A 16,402-nucleotide genomic window follows, 5' to 3' on the forward strand; every position below is an offset into this window, starting at 1 on the left:
ATTTTATCTTGCAGGAAACTCGCAAACTCCTCTGCCCGCCCTTGCAAGGGGGCCCCTTGTGCCCCCTGATGTAGGAGGGAGCGGGACACCCGAAAAAGGGCGGCAGGGCGGTTTCCCGCAGACGCGATGAGGGCAGAAAAGTAGTTACGCTTCGCTGCCCTCAACGCCACTAGGTAAGTCCTTAAATGTGACCTTACCCTTGTCCGGTCGGTCTCGGAGTGGGTAGTCCTCCAAACACCCTCTAGGCGTCTCCTCCGGCGCTTCATCCCCCTAAGCTCTCCGGAAAACCAGGGAGCCCAGGTGGTCCGGCGACGGGGAGAGGCCGCAGTGGCATGACCCGGTCTAAGGCCCCACCGGCCGCCCTATTCCAGGCGGCCACCAGGTCCCCCGCCGAGCCATGGGTCGGAGTCACAGGTATTGGCCCAAGCTCCGTCTGGAATCTCTCAGGATCCATCAGGTGCCTGGGGCGGAACCATCTTATTTCTCCTGGGTCCGCCTCCCCGTGGTGGGGTGTAGCAGTCGGGAAGGCCAGTCGAAGGAGCGAGTGATCAGACCATGACAGGGGCTCAACCACTATGTCCCCTAATCCATGATCACTCAACCACTGGCCGGAGGCAAAAACTAAGTCCAGCGTATGTCCTCCGGTGTGAGTAGGGTCCCTAATTAGTTGGGTCAGGTCCATGGCCGTCATGGAGGCCATGAACTCCTGAGCCACCTCAGACGTCTCGCCTACCGACAGCAGGTTGAAATCCCCCATAACCAACAGCTTAGGGGTCCCAACCGCCATCTCGGCGATCACCCCGAGAAGCTCGGGTAGGGCTGCCGACACGTGGCGGGGAGCCAGGTACACTATCAGCATGCCCCACTGCCTCCCATGACCCCACTTCACACCCAAGGACTCACAACCGACAGTCTGCGGCACAGTGGTCTCCCTCGGGTCCAGGACCTCCCTAATAATAACCGCCACCCCGCCACCCCTACCCTGGGCTCTCGACTGATGGAATGCACGGTAACCTGGCGGGCACATTTCAACGAGGGGCACCCCCCCTTCTTGACCCAGCCAGGTCTCCGTAATACCCGCCAGGTCCGAGTCCCCCTCTGAGACCAAGTCGGCAATAAGGGGAGCCTTGTTCATCACGGACCTGGCGTTACACAACATCAGTTGGAAGCCCAGGCCCTGAATTCCCAGACCTCCAGAGACGCAGGTGGGGCTATGAGGGCCGGAGCACGCCACAGCTTGCACACAGCGGGGGCGTGCTCCCAATATTTGATACGGCCCTGTGCCCCCGCCATATCTGCCTCTCCCAACCACAGTCGTGATGGTACTGCCCTCCGTCAAATGCTCCCCTCCCCCAATCCCGGGAACCATAGCCNGTCCACCGTCCCACCCCCCTCCCTGGGACCCCTTAAGATCCGAATTAAAAACCTAACTAAAAATCCCCTTAGCCTCCGTTTTTGCCACCTCTCTTGGTTTAAAAACCCCTCCTCAAGGTGGGCCCTCGTTAACTTTGAGGGCCAAAGCTGCGCGAGCGGGGACTCTCGCAAAGCATAGAGGTCAGTCGCCAGGTAACGTGATTAAAAGTTAAACAAAATCAATAAGCATTGGCCACAGTCCCTTAAGCCAGCATATAATGGTATAAGCCCATATATGCTTCCTGGATAGTCAGAATAGGGAGAGCCCAAACAGAACAATATATCCAAAGTGGAAGAACATGGGTTGATGGTAAAGATGGTGGCCGGAGCGACTGATTCCAGCTAAACAGCCGTCTTTCTCTTGAAGCCGCGAAGTGGCCCCCCTGGCCCCCCTCCAGGACCGCGATTGCTTCATCCACAAGCGGAGCGCAAAAACAGCCGGTCCCACAAGCAAAATGGAAGGCCAGCCAGACTGCAAAAGAGACTCCGTCACGGCCATCCCGAAACCGGCGCTCCTCCCGGCGGCGCCGCCACGAGCCCAGCAGGCCCCAAGGCCCAGCCCGGCCTGCGCCCGCCCGGTGAGGTCCACCCCCGGCGGGGTTGAAGGAGGCCAGCCGCAGGCCAACGCTGGACGGGCGGGGTCGCACCGCCCGTTTCTCGCCACCGCCGCCGAACGCCGCCGCCGAACGCTGCCGCCGCCGCTCTCCCAGCACAGACACAGTCTTTGAACTGTCAGCCTCTCTTCGCTTCTCCATTATAAATCCCTTCACCAAGTAAGCATCCAGTCAGATGATCAGGTCTCTGTATAAAAGACTCTTGAGCTCTAACCATGGGTCATAAAATTTACTTAAGCATACAATAGATGAATATTTCTGGAGCCTGCAAGATATTTTGCTGTCTTTGATAGTTTTTAAATATTGGTTCTGATACTGCCTTTCTATATGGATTGTTGTCTTTGCCAAGGACAAATGATAAAGGCTATTTCAATATTTGTGGACTCACTAACTAACTGAATTAGCAAATAGGGAGTATATTGTTACGTAAGAGAATTATTGCTGATTTCCTAATTGCTCAGTTAGGAAAGAGAAATCTCATGAGTATCCTTTTCACTCATTTTTCCCAAGGCTAACAAATATAGAATATTGGTAGCAGTACCTAAGAAATGCTAATACATTCGTTGCACAATACAAACCTTTACTGGGAAAAGAATCAAAACTATACAGTTCTCTCTATGACTGAATTGTATACGAATCTATATATCAGGGGACTTGACTTTCAAGCTTTTACTTGCCAACAGAGCTTTTTGGGTGACTCTGGGCCACCTGTCTGATCAACTGAATTCTTAACATTTTCCTGGGGATAAAAAGGGGAGATACACTAATATATGGGATCTTGAGCTTTCAGACAAAAGCTAGGTACCATATACATTTGATAAATAGTAACACATAGTAAGGCATAATGATATCTGAAGATCCAAATCAGATGAGAGTAGGTGGTTGTGGAAGACTTTGCTCTTAGACCTCATAGGGGTGTAATTGGGAAAAATAAGGGGAGGGAGATTTATAAATACTACTTTGAATTCCTGAATGTGCATCTTGTGTGTTCTAAGGATTTCATGAAAAACACAGCATCTCTGCATTTTCTCTGTATATATGCATGTAATGTTGGCTTAACAAATATGCAACCTGTTCTACTTCAACATCCTCTATCTATTTTCTATTGAGAAATAAGATAGATCTAAACTTACTGGCTGGTTTCCTTTCTTTTTGAGGCTGATGGTAGTATTTTATTTTTTTTTGGGCTGGGAGAACAGTTTTCCTCTCTTCTGGCTCCCCCCCCAATAGGTTCTCTCTCATGCTGGTCTCCGATTGCCCAGGAGGTCTTCAGCTCCTCCTACTAATGATCACTTCAAGAATGATCCTGGCCTATCCTTGAACCTGAACCCAACCCATCCAAAGTACACCAACCAACTTCGTTCAGTACTATAACAGCAGTGTCTTCAAAGGCTAGCATTGTCTAGATCACAGGTTGCTGGCTGTTCCTCTAGAAAGTACTTCTCTTTCTTCCCAGATATTTGTTTTCCAAAACACTAGTTTCCCTTTGATAGCTTGGCACCCCCCACTTTCTCTCTCCTATGGGAAAATCTTCTAATGGGCTTTACCCTTAGTAGAACAAAGAGTTTGGTTGTGTGGGCTACAATCATGGCAGATTCACCAAGAGGTATGGCTTCTTGTGAGCTGTTGAGACAGGATATAAATCTAATTAATTAATAAGATCTCCTTCAAGTTTAGCTCAACTCCAAATTATTTCATGACATATCAACATAAATGAAAACTCAAAAGTGCCTTATCAACATAAATGAAAACTCAAAAGTGCCACACTACAGACTTCTAATAAATGCACAATGACTACCGTATGTGGCAGCAGCTAGGTAGCAGGCTTGGCTGAATCAATTTGCAGAAGAGTGGATTTACAGATGATAAATTATATAGCACTAAAGAATACAAATGAAAATAAGATCGGCATTTCTCCCCCCCCCTTCTCTCCTTTTCTTTATCAGATTACCAAACTCTGGAGATGAATTTTTCCTTTCCTTTCTCCCAAACATTAGGGCTTGGAATTAATACTTGGAGAACAGGCATCCCAGAGGGAGCTAAACAGTGGTATGTGTGATGATATCACACATCAGACAAATGCTATGAATTGCATACTTGGGTCAGACATCAGGACATCTTCATGAAGATTTTGTCTAATATGATATAACATAATTATTTATATATATATAAACCTGCCTATATATTGGATTAAGGATAATAAACATTATTAAAATATTGCCCTATATTAAAATACAGTTTGAGAACTTCTGCTGTAAGCTAAATTTCTTCCTCAGTATTTCCTCCGAGGGAATTACCTTTATTATTTGAATTGAACAAGGATTTTTAACTGCAGTATATTTTTAGAAGATTAATCATCTGAATTATACACAGTATTTCAGTGCTGTCACCCCATAGAGTTATATAAAGATGTTTGCAATTTTATTGATTCTTTTGGAATTCTTTGCTTTCATTTTAGCCACCTGAAAGTGGCTCAAACTTGGCACTTTCATTGCTGTGCCTTAATCGTGTTTATGAATAGGAAAGCACCAATCCGTGATGTCTTATTTTCTTGTCTAGGAAGTACTGCAGCCCCAAAGAAGGCAGACTATAATAAGCCTATTCTGTTACAGCTGGATTTTGGACTTTCATCCAAATGTGTATTTTTTTTCTTTTATATTTTACTTCTATTATTTTTATAAATAACTCAGGGTGATGAACATATCTAATACTACTTCCTACTCTGATTTTCCCCACAACAACAATCCTGTGTGGTGAGTTGGGTGCAGTGAAAGTGACTGGCCTGACACCATCCAGTTGGCTTTCATGGCTAGACTAGACCAAACTGGGACTAGAACTCACAGTCCCCTGGTTTCTAACTGCCTGGTCCCTTAGCCACCAGTGCAGAGGAATTGCTTAACGTACTTACCAGCAGAATTGCATTGAAAGAGGAAGGAGGATGGTTGTTAATTACAGTGATCATTTCCCAAGTTTTCCGTTAAATAATCTGAATCTGATTATATTTGTAATTTTACTTATCAACAAATTTCCTTACTGCATTTAATTAATTCTTAGCTAAATTTTTAATATCCTGCTTTTTTGTTCAGGATCAAAGTGGCATATATAGCTCAAGGCAGCCAACAACACCCCTGTAAGTAGGCTGGGCTGAGACAGTGACTGGCCCAAAGTCACCCAGTGAACTTCGATGACTGAGGATGAACTAGAACTTGGCTCTCCCCAGTGGATCAAATCAGTAAAAGCTGTTTTATAATTGCTATTTTGTTTGTAGGTATTATAATCAGTTATAGTCCCCCTAATATAAATAGGATACATTTTAAAGGTTTACTGAAGAATGTAGCCTAAAATACATGACTTCAAAGAGATACCTGTGCTGCTGATTTTTTAATTTACTTGGTCATTAGCTCTATCTGATAGAAAACATCATGTTAAGTACAGTTTAAAATGTCATTGTTGAGTCATCTGGAATGAAAATGAGAATATCTAACTTACAGTAAGATAAGATAAGAAATGGGTAGGTGATGATTAAGAGAGATAGCTTGCGAAGTGGAAACAACTAAGATATACTTAAATTGGGGAGGGCACGATTTGGTAATGTACTAATTATAAAACTTTTATGTTTTTCTCTGTTTCTTAATTTCAGAAGGTGCTGGCTCTCTGCCTTGGACAGGAGGTTCTGCACCAAAACAGGGCAAGCCTAAAGGGAAGAAAAAGTTTTCTTCGGTTCGGCAGAAGTTTGATGTAAGTTATTCTTATAAGAATTGGAAACACACAGCAGTTCCATTTCAGGGTCCTTGTTATCACACCAGAATACCTGGTACACCCACAAGCATTTGTTACACTTTCCAATTTTCCCTCTTTACCAGTACAGAGTAGAGTATGGGAAAGCATGAGTAATAAAGTACATTGCTTCTAATTTGGGCAACAGCCACATAGCACATATGCAATGATGCCCTAGGTTGTAGCACAACCAGAAATATTTGCATACCTTTATTTCTCTTATTTAATGTAAGTCACTGAAAGACTTTCAGAAAAATGTGAAAGACTTTTACAACGATCTGAATGGTAATAAAAAAGATAAGAAAGATGGCATTAAAACTGAGACTTGTTTTATCCCATGCAAATGTTCATGACAGCATATATATTAAATGAATGGCAATAAAATTAGCAAAATTTGTAGCTATAGTGGGAACAGATAGAGTAATCTAACAAGCATTAACATTTGCAAAAAGTAAAGTGATTTTAACCAAAACTTGCAAATACTTTTAAATGTGATGAGAGCTAGATGGTAATTTTGGGCAGGGAGTTTCAGAACATTATTACTTTAAAGTTCCAGGTTTTTCCATCATGGTTTCTATTGATTAATCTATGAATGATGTCTTCCAGAATTTAGGGTAGAATTGAGTGAATTCCCTTCATTTTTTCAGATCTAGACTAGGATCCATAGATTGCAATTAAGACATTGTAATGGGCAGTACACTTTAAAATTGGGGCTGCTGAGGTAGGGGAGACCTTCTGAGTGGGCAGGTAAGAAAAAGAAAAATGTGTCTCTTGAATCAAACTTGACTCTTAGTGGCTGCATAGACTTGTCCATTGGGCAGTGGCAATAATATGGATGTTGGTTGCCCATGCCTTCTTAGAGCAGTCTAGGTTGGTTGAATTCTGCACCACAGAGGATAGTGGACAGGACAGCAAACTTTTATTCCTTTCCTGCCCACCTTTTTGGTTTGTTTGTTGTATAGAGCTAGGAAGGTTGTCTAATCACTATGATCCATTTCAAAACTGCTTAGACAACACCCTTGTGAAGCAGGGGCCTTCACTTTGGTGAGAACAGTGGAAGCTTTAGAGAGCAGAAGTAACTCACAGTTAACCCATAGACTAAACTGTTTTATCTCTAAAGGGGAACTTAGAAGGATTAGGTGACTAAATTCCTGACTACAGACAATTTCTCTCCCATTGAGATAAAATAGAGAGGAGGGAGACAGAGGCTTTCCTTTTGAATCTCCCCCAGAACAGCAGCTGGCAGTAGAGGAGGAAAGAAAGGAATCTAAACATACACAAGTACACCCAACTTTCCTGGTAAATTCTTGCAAGGCACAGGAAGGAATCAAATCGATAGACTTCAAGGTTGTTAAAGGTACCATCACAGGATGTAAGCTGTTCCAAGTAAAGCTGCCTTTTACAATGGACTGTTGGTGATTTTGTCAGTGCCAATGGTGTTCCAGTGGTGCTCCAGATATTTTGGGATTGCACCCAAGGTGCCTACTATTGTTAATACTATCTTTGCTTTCTTTGACCACAGTTGATCTACTCCTATTTGCAGGTCTTTGTAGTTTGTGATTTTATCCATCCTTCCTCTTCTATTCTGCTTGTCTCCAGGTACTGTAACATCCACTATCCAGACTTTTTGTCTCTTTGATTAACAATTATTAAGTCTGGGGTGTTATGTTGTCGATCTGAATTTTAAGGTCCCAGAACACTTCTTCATTTTTTATAACTCTGTCTATTTTGTGCTCCTACTAGTTCTTGTTTGCAGGCAAATGGTATTTCTTGCAGATACTCCAATGCATCATTGTTGTTAGTTTGTCATGCTGTTATTTGCAATCATTCTATCTTCTGGCAGCACCTAATGACATTATTATGAGTATTTTATGGCCCAAAGGCCCAAATGTGGTAAATATATCATTTCTTTGTGTTTCTGTAATTGTATAAAATATTTATGTTTTTCTAGTTGGGTAGGGAATGGCTATGCAAAAGGAATTGGGCACTAAAGTAGCATTCATAGTGATTTTATTTATTTATTTATTTATTTATAATTTATGTGCCACCTATTTCATCAGAGATGACTCTGATTTAATTATTTCTGCTATCTCTCTGTTTAGTTTCAAGGCATTTAAACCATTATCATAAAGGGTAGAAACTGAATTTTAATTATTGTTTCAGATTTTTTTTAGTGAAGATAATAAAAAAAATCTGCCTAGTCCAGATTAGCATCATGGGGGGTACTGTAATGAAATCTAATATAAAAATGATTATTTTTTTAACTTTAGGCCATAGCTGAGTGATAATCAGTACAAACAAATGACATAACATTTTCCTATTTACAAATTTGTTAGTTTATCAAAATATAAAATACAAAGGAAAATAAAAATAATGGGAAGGGGAAAAAAGGGAAGGGAAGAGAATATGTGAGGTAGAAGGGGAGAAAAAGAAAAGAAAGAAAAGGCGTTGACTTCCGACTCTCTTTAGCACAGTAGAATATAGCAATATTATAGGCTCAACTTCTTACTTTTACATATTGGTCTATACTAGCCATTTCTATAGCAACTAATCTATCTAATTAGCAAAACCAGAATCAAAGTTTCACTTTTTTCCAATCACAAACACAAAATCCATAAACAATTTCAAAATAAAAACATAATTAGATATATTCTTCAAATAAAGCAATCAATTTAACCATCTCTGCTTTTTTTTCCTTGCTGTGGAAATATATATATTTCTATAGCTCTATTTCTAGCTATATATATATATATATATATATATATATATATATATATATATATATATATGTGTGTGTGTGTGTGTGTGTGTGTGTGTGTGTGTGTGTGGTTTGTAATTGCACTTATTAATCTTTATAAACTATCATTTATATTAACAATATTCACTATATTCTTTCAGATTCTTTAATCTTAAAGGGAAAAAACACTTTTTTTACATCCATTTTAAAACTAATTTTTTCTTTAAAACATTTTTTATAATCAATAAGTTCTAGTACATCTTTTTTCAACTTCCTCTTAATATACATATTTTAAAATTCATTTTCAGTAATATTTTACAAGCTTTAAAAATTACTTAATTATATATGAAAGAAATTTTTTTTCAAACCCTCTTTATAAGCACAAACAAAACACAAAACTACATTAAAGCTTTCTTCCGATTACATAGATCAAGTCAATAAAAATCCAACTAACTCCAATTAACTCATTAAATTTAAATCACTCCCAACGTTAAACTTTTCTTTAAGAATATTTATAACATCAATAAATTCTAATACACCTTTTTTAAACTTCCTCTTAACACACATACTTTCAATAATATTTTAAAAGCTTTAGGAATTACGTAAGCATTATACAGTATATAAAGAAAAAACGTACTTTCATTAAACCCCACTTTACTTTAAAACTTATAAATATAAATACATATAAATATAAAACATAAAAATTATATATATCAGACTGATAAAAATCCATCCTAATTCCAATTAACTCATTAAGTTTAAGTCATTCTTACCAGCTTATCTTCATAAAATAAAATCTTTTTCTTCTCTAAAATGTCTATAAAGTAATTATAAACTTCTCTTTTTCTCAAGGATTTCTCAACCTTATTAATATGCATGAAGAAAAAATCCCAAACGTGCCCTCTTAAAAGTTGCAGATTTTCTTGGTACTCTTCTTTCAATTGTGTTGTAAGGTTTATACTTAAATTATCATAATAAAGTTTGGTGTCAGGTTTATATTCCAAAATTGCAATTGAGTACTTTGCATTGTCAGCTGCTTGTGAAATTGCTCAGTGGTTTGGTAATTTTCTACACATAATTGCATCTCTGAAGCAATTTGAGTAGTTTTTATAACATTCTTAGAACACAGTTGATCTATAAAGAATTTTTCAAACACACCTCTGATGATTTGCTTAAGTCCATGCGCCATCTTCTTAGCTCCCTCTTGTGGTCAAAGTGTAGATTTTTTGTAAGTTACTTAAGAATTGCTGACCAATCAGAATTCATAAAAATCAGAAGGTTTTAGCCCCCCCCATATCAAAGCAGACCAAGCTACAAATTACTTAAAAATACTAAAATAAAATTCACAAAAAAAATATATACTCTATGCTTTCTTATTTTAGCTTGCCTTCAGTAGCCCTCTTTTTTGTCATTTAACAATAAAGAAGGCCGCCAAATGGCTCATCTTCAAAAAGGAATAACAGGCTGTGACTGAAGAGACCGTCTTTTAGTTTAAGAAAGATAATAATCCCTAAAAGTGATTAAGAAATGAAAGGCACAACTTGTTGTCTGCTTGAAAAGTAAATTCCAAAATGGCTGCTTTTTCAACAACAAAATGATAGGAGCTCCGCCCGCCCAGCTGTTCACCAACTCACTCCAAAGCGCAGCTCCTGAAGCTACCTTGCAGACTGTTGCTGTATGGAGGATCTTATGGGGTGATTCAGGAACTCTTCCTAACTCAGGAGAGTCATATAGGCAATTCCTTCTGTTAGTAAATTGAAAAAGCAACAGTCCAGAGGGAGTCCCAGAGAGCCCTCCCTGGGCGTATTGTCAGTTGGCCATCTTCACCGGAGGTCACAATATTTTGACTCTAAATGTTGTTGTCTAGAGATAATGGAACCTTTTGTTTGTTTGTTTTTTTACAGCACCGGTTCCAGCCCCAGAATCCCTTGTCTGGAGCTCAGCAGTTTGTGGCGAAAGATCCCCAGGAAGACGATGACCTGAAGCTTTGTTCACACACAATGATGCTTCCCACTTTGGGCCAACTCGAGGGAAGGATGATTGTCACTGCTTATGAGCATGGCTTGGATAATGTCACTGAAGAAGCAGTTACAGTTGTTGTCTATGCCGTAGAGGTGAGATTGCACACAATGACAATTTTAGTCATGAATACTCAGATACCTTGTATATGATGTGAAGTTTAGCATTGATTATCTGCCTTTCTAAAAATATGAGCAAAAAGAATATACATATTACAAGAAAACAGACCTATGAAAACTATTTTGTCTGCTTATTAATATTAATTTGGGGGATTACTTTTCCACATATGGCCATGATTGAATACTTTCTTGTTGTAAGTATATGTAGGCAAAGTAAGATTGCGCTATTTAAGGAACAAATGTATGGGCTAACATAAATTTGATTTGCCTGTCTGTTTTCTTGGGAAATTTTATTTTTGCTTTTAAAGAAAGCTTTTGTTTTTATCACTTTATGCTTTATCTGAAGTTCAATTGAGATCAATATTATAAACAGACAAGCTCTTTTCCCCTATGGCTTCTTTATTTTGTGATTTATTTCCTCTTATTTACAATTCAGAATCTTAGAGAATGACAGTGCCTCATGTAACCTTTTAAAAGGACTTTTTTTTAGTTTATTTATTAGACGGCTGGCTTAGAGTCACTCAGCTGGTTTTCATACCTAAGGCAGGATTAAAACTCAATCTCCTAGTTTTTAGGCCAACACCTTAACCACTATATCAGACTGGTTCTCTTATAACAACACTCTGCAGAATGCAGAATCCAAAAAAATGTTATGTGATGATGTCACCTGTCTTTTCTATTCATATGTGAAATGTACAGTTTGAAGGGGCCCATCTAACTTTTTCATCAAAATGAATAATTCTGGAAAATTTCTTCAAGGACTTTTGGAAATGACCCTGGAGGCTAAGAAAGAGATGACAGACTATGTTGCTGGTTTAGCACCTCTTGATGTTCTGACCAGAACCTTGATGTCACCTCTCTTCCTTTATTCTTGAAAGAGGCAAATAGGAAGAAAGAGATGTGGCCATTCTTAATTCTCACTTGTTTCCGTGTGCAGGAGTTAGTAATTTTGACTCTTAGAATTTCCGACAACATATTCTTGCTAAATTATTTGCCTTACCAATATAGGTTTCCCACAAATGAATAAAATCTGCAAAACACAGATTTTTGTTTGTGTTTTTTGATTGCAAGATTCAGACAAATTTAATCCACAAATATTTGTATATTTAGTTCTTTGCAACATCTTCCATTAGCTCCTCACATGCAGGTTGTTGCGAGTTGAACACTTGACAGAATCAACTTTTTGAGTCAACTTGAGTACCTCATTGACTATAGTTGGGTCTTATAGATCTAAGGGAACAACATGGGTGTCCAAAGGTTAAATGAGAGCAAGCCATCATCCAAATAAAGGGCTTTCACAGTGGAGCTATACCTGGGGATAGGCAAGGATTCCAGATTGATGACCAGAAGCAAGGGGGAATCCACGCAGTGACCTTTATGTTGCAATCTTCATGTTGCATTGGTTAATATGCTTGGCAACACTGTATACTTCAGGAGGTGTTTTTTTTTGCAAGCAATAAATAGACATTTCTTTCTCTGCAGAAGCATCTTAAGGATATCCTTAGCTCTGTAATATCAAGAAGAAAGGCTTACCGTGTGAGGGACGGTCACTTCAAATATGCCTTTGGAAGCAATGTCAATCCACAGCCGTATCTGAAGAATAGTGTCATTGCTTACAATAACTTAACTGAGTGGTAAGGATTTGCTTAATACTAATGCAGCATAAGAGAGAAGTTGAGAATATGAAACTTTTAACAGAAACACCTACATGTCCTAATATTCAGACGTTTTGAAAAAATGAGAAATTGACCAATTTAGGCATTACTTACTAAGCAACAAATTTTCTGGGACCGTATTTATTGGGAAACCAATAGTCATGCAGATAATATAAAAGATGAACCATAGATTTAAATCTAGTTCTGCTGCAATATTTTGTATATTAATGTTACAGTTGCTCTTTGTTTTGGGGTTTGTAAAACTTTTGTTATACATTTGTGCTCTTGGACCAAGTATTATCACATGTTACATTTCATAAAGAGCCTGGTGGTGCAGTGGGTAGAATGCATTTTTCAGGACAACTCTGCCCACAGCCTGGAGCTTGATCCTGATGAGCCTTCCATCCTTCTAAGGTCGGTAAAATGAGGACCCAGATTGTTGGGGGCAATATGCTGACTGTGTAAACTGCTTAGAGAGGGCTGTAAAACACTATGGAGCGGTATAAAGTCTAAGTGCTATTGCCTTTGAATCATGAAGAAAAGTTATGTCTCTCCTGAATTAGGTACTATATTTCCTACCTTTTAATTTTTCTATTATTTATTTTAGATCACTTGGTTTTGTGCATAGATAAGGAACCACAACCTAGATCCGTGGTGGCGAACCTATGGCACACGTGCCACAGGTGGCACCCAGAGCCCTCTCTGTGGGCACACGTGCTATCGCCCCAGTCCTAGGCCTTCAGCTGGGTTTTATAAAACCTTTTCGTTTTAGGCCTCCGCTGCCATGTGCAAAAAAAAAAAAGTTCAATCAATCAATCAATTTCAACTTCTCGCAGGAAAAAAAAAGATCTCGCAGAGTTGGAATTGATTGATTGAACTTTTTAGTCCCACCCAGTCTATCGTTACCACTGCAGCTACGCCCACCTGGCCACGCCCACCTGGCACCCAATGATACATAAGTGGGTTTTGGGTTGCAATTTGGGCACTCGGTCTCTAAAAGATTTGCCATCACTGACCTAGGTTATCCCTAACCTTCATACCATTTTGATAATTGTAAATATTTTCATAGTGTGCATAATATTTGCTTTAGGTTTTGTTGAAAAATGCCAGTGCTTTTTTTCTAAAAAAAAAAAAAAGGTGCCGGAACTCATACGCATCATACAACCCGCCTTGCCTACCCTACAAGGTTCCATCCCAAAAAGGTGCCGGAACTCTGTTCTGGGCGTTCTATGAGGAAAAAAAGCCCTGAAAAATGCTATCACTAAATGCCACTCCAAAGTTTCATTTTTATCCAAATGTAGCCTAATCTTATACAACATTATTCAGACCAGAAGTTGCACATGACCTTCAAGTGACCTGCTGGGGGCTATGTGCCAATTCACATTTCTGATATTCAAAACAGAATCTGAGCCAGCAGTGGGAAGAAGAACAAAAGTGGACTCTTCTTTTTCCCATCATAGGATGCCAAATCCATTTTTCTCCAACTTGTTCCTTTTCCTAGCCCTCCTACCTGCTTGGCTCCCCCACCTGGTCAAAACCTCGCTTCCTATCTACCACCTGACGATGCAGAGCAACAAGCAGCCCTCCTTTTGGCTTGTTCTGGGGATACCTCACCAGCAACTCTGTCCCCAGTGAACATGTATGATCTCTTTGAGGCACTACAGGTAACTTTCACGGATTACGTATTTTAATTTCAGTTGCTACTCTCCTGATGGAGATGTTCAACTAAGAAGTTACTACCAAATAATGGGGGTATAGGAAAGAATATCCAGAAAGAAAATAAATAGCTTGCTTTCTATTTGTTCTTAAATGTGTATGCTGCCACATTTTTAGATTCATGGTGTCTTACAAGAACATAGTGAATTGTCTAGAAGTAACATAACTTTAATCTCAATAAGAACATAATTCAATTCAAATTTGTAAATCACATTTTCAAAACAGTTATAACAAATTAATAAACAATATTCCGGATACCTCTGATATTCTTCACTTAGCTAGTTTTTTTATATAAATTTCAGGTTTTACTGGAAAGAGAGAAATTTTCAAACCTAGTTATACTGATATTCATATTGTATAATGTCTGCATGATATTTGTAATGTATTACAATTCAATCCAAATTATGAACTGTAAAGAAATGTGTATACATTTCTTGAAAAATTAAGTCATGTTATGCAAAGCATCTACCATACAAAATATGTATCTATACCAGTGAACTCCATTTGTATCCACAGATGCAAGTATAAAACATTCTGGAAAGACTGGTGTAATACTCTATATTGTTTGGCCCAATAAAGTAAATGTGATTATTTGAGGCTAATATGGAAAATTCTAGCTCTGATCTCCCCCTGTAACATTGCCTATCAATTATACAATTACTCCACTGCAGCTCCTGATGTTTGTTTTGTATGCTCTAAATCATTTCCCTTCTTTTTCCTCTGGGCAGTTAACCAATGTCTCACTGAGATCAGGTGAGCCTGAGGAAGCAAGTGAGAAAGGTTCATTGATTTGCTTGAAATGCTTCTGTGTTAATAATATTAGATATCCAAAATGCTCATCTGTTCCCCCCCATCTGTTTATTGCAAGGTTATATGCTGTATTCTATGAACATACAATCACTAGTTTCAGTTTGTGAATGTGGACATTTAAGATAATAATTTGTGGCCAGTAAGATTTTCACTTGTGTACTTGCAGATCCACCGGGAAGTGGTCCCTGCCCATACTGTTTATGCCCTCAACATTGAAAGGATCATCCTGAAACTCTGGCATCCAAACCACGAGGAACTTCAGCAAGACAAAATCCATCGGCAGATGTTGGCTGCAAAGGAAGGCCTCCTAATGTGCTAAGACTGTTTCCAGTGCTGACTTTGGTCTGGCATTTTGACTTTAGAATCTCAACATTTGTGTTATTTTATGAACGCTTCCAGGCAGAAGCGTGAACATGTTTCCCATGGAAATATGACTCAAACTGAAGAGCATTTAAGGGTAAAACAAAGCCTTGACTGCTTAGAAGATTGACTACTTTGCTGATAACTTTCAACAAACTGAATATCATTAATTCTGAAAATCTTTCTGTTCCATTGGAAAATGGATGTTGCAGCAAAAACTACATTTTTGTTTTTATTCTGTCCTTAATATATAAGATGATGCTCTGTCAATATCTGCAGGACAAAGATAAAGTTCCTACAGTTGCCAGATACGTAGGTCATCTAAGCTACTGCTTTGGGTTGTTTTTACAAACATATACATTGTAAATATACTGAACAAAACGTTATTTTGTTGGTAATTGTATAATTTGGATTTATTACATATCGGAGAAGTCCTGATTCATTAAAATAAACTTTGTTGCAAGACAATTTTCAATTATAAAAATAATTTGTTTTTGTTTTTTTTTACAAAAACAGCAATATTTAAATCTGTGAAAAGAGCTTAAAATATATAATTATCTTTTTAAGTATATTTTGCCTCTCTGGAAGTCAAAAATAACCAAGTTGTTTGCTTAGTTATCCTTCAACAGAATTCGTAACTCCTTAAAAGTGAATCTCCTTCACCCTACATACTGTTTCACAGCAGAAATACAGAATAGAGATTTTTTTTAATTTGTGATTCAGCAGTATTTTGCAATATATCTAAATGAGGTAAAGACTTGCCAAACGGAATGGTGAAAAGTTCCTTAGCCACAAATGATAGCTTCACAAAACCCAGAACTAGTTGGGGTTGTACCGTAGGAAGCATGTTTTTTGTTCTGCAGATCTGTCTAGAGGGTGCCTGAATCTCCAGTGCAAAGAAAAATTTCCACTTATTTCTTACAAATAAATAATAGAAATAAATCAAAAACTGTTTGATTTTACAAATCTCTGGCACAGTGAAGATCGCAGCAGAAGAACATTCATCTTGAATCTGTTGGTCATTTTCTTCAGTGAAAGTGAGAAGGGGGGGGGTTACATGGGGAGGAATTATTGCCAAACAGAATAATTTGAATGTGTTCTGTACTAAAGGGACTTAGAAGAAATACAGGGAAGGTGATTTGCTGTCAATTCTAAAGGAAGAGAGTGTAAACATACCCAATA

At 38.8% G+C, this 16,402-nt stretch overlaps 1 protein-coding gene across 1 annotated transcript in view; it reads left to right on the top strand.

The window, feature by feature from the left end:
• TADA1 (transcriptional adaptor 1) overlaps positions 1-15,695 on the top strand; it is a 26,270-nt gene extending 10,575 nt beyond the window's left edge. The window contains exons 4-8 of the mRNA XM_015832008.1: positions 5,668-5,765; positions 10,446-10,655; positions 12,162-12,313; positions 13,836-13,998; positions 15,027-15,695. Coding sequence (XP_015687494.1) covers positions 5,668-5,765; positions 10,446-10,655; positions 12,162-12,313; positions 13,836-13,998; positions 15,027-15,179 — 776 coding nt within the window. The 3' untranslated portion in view covers positions 15,180-15,695. The remainder of the gene's footprint in view (positions 1-5,667; positions 5,766-10,445; positions 10,656-12,161; positions 12,314-13,835; positions 13,999-15,026) is intronic.
• The last annotated feature ends 707 nt before the right edge of the window (positions 15,696-16,402 follow it).

The sequence above is a fragment of the Protobothrops mucrosquamatus genome, unplaced genomic scaffold (genome assembly GCF_001527695.2).
Source record: "Protobothrops mucrosquamatus isolate PMUCROS unplaced genomic scaffold, P.Mucros_1.0 scaffold_294, whole genome shotgun sequence".
Classification (NCBI taxonomy): Eukaryota; Metazoa; Chordata; class Lepidosauria; order Squamata; family Viperidae; genus Protobothrops; species Protobothrops mucrosquamatus.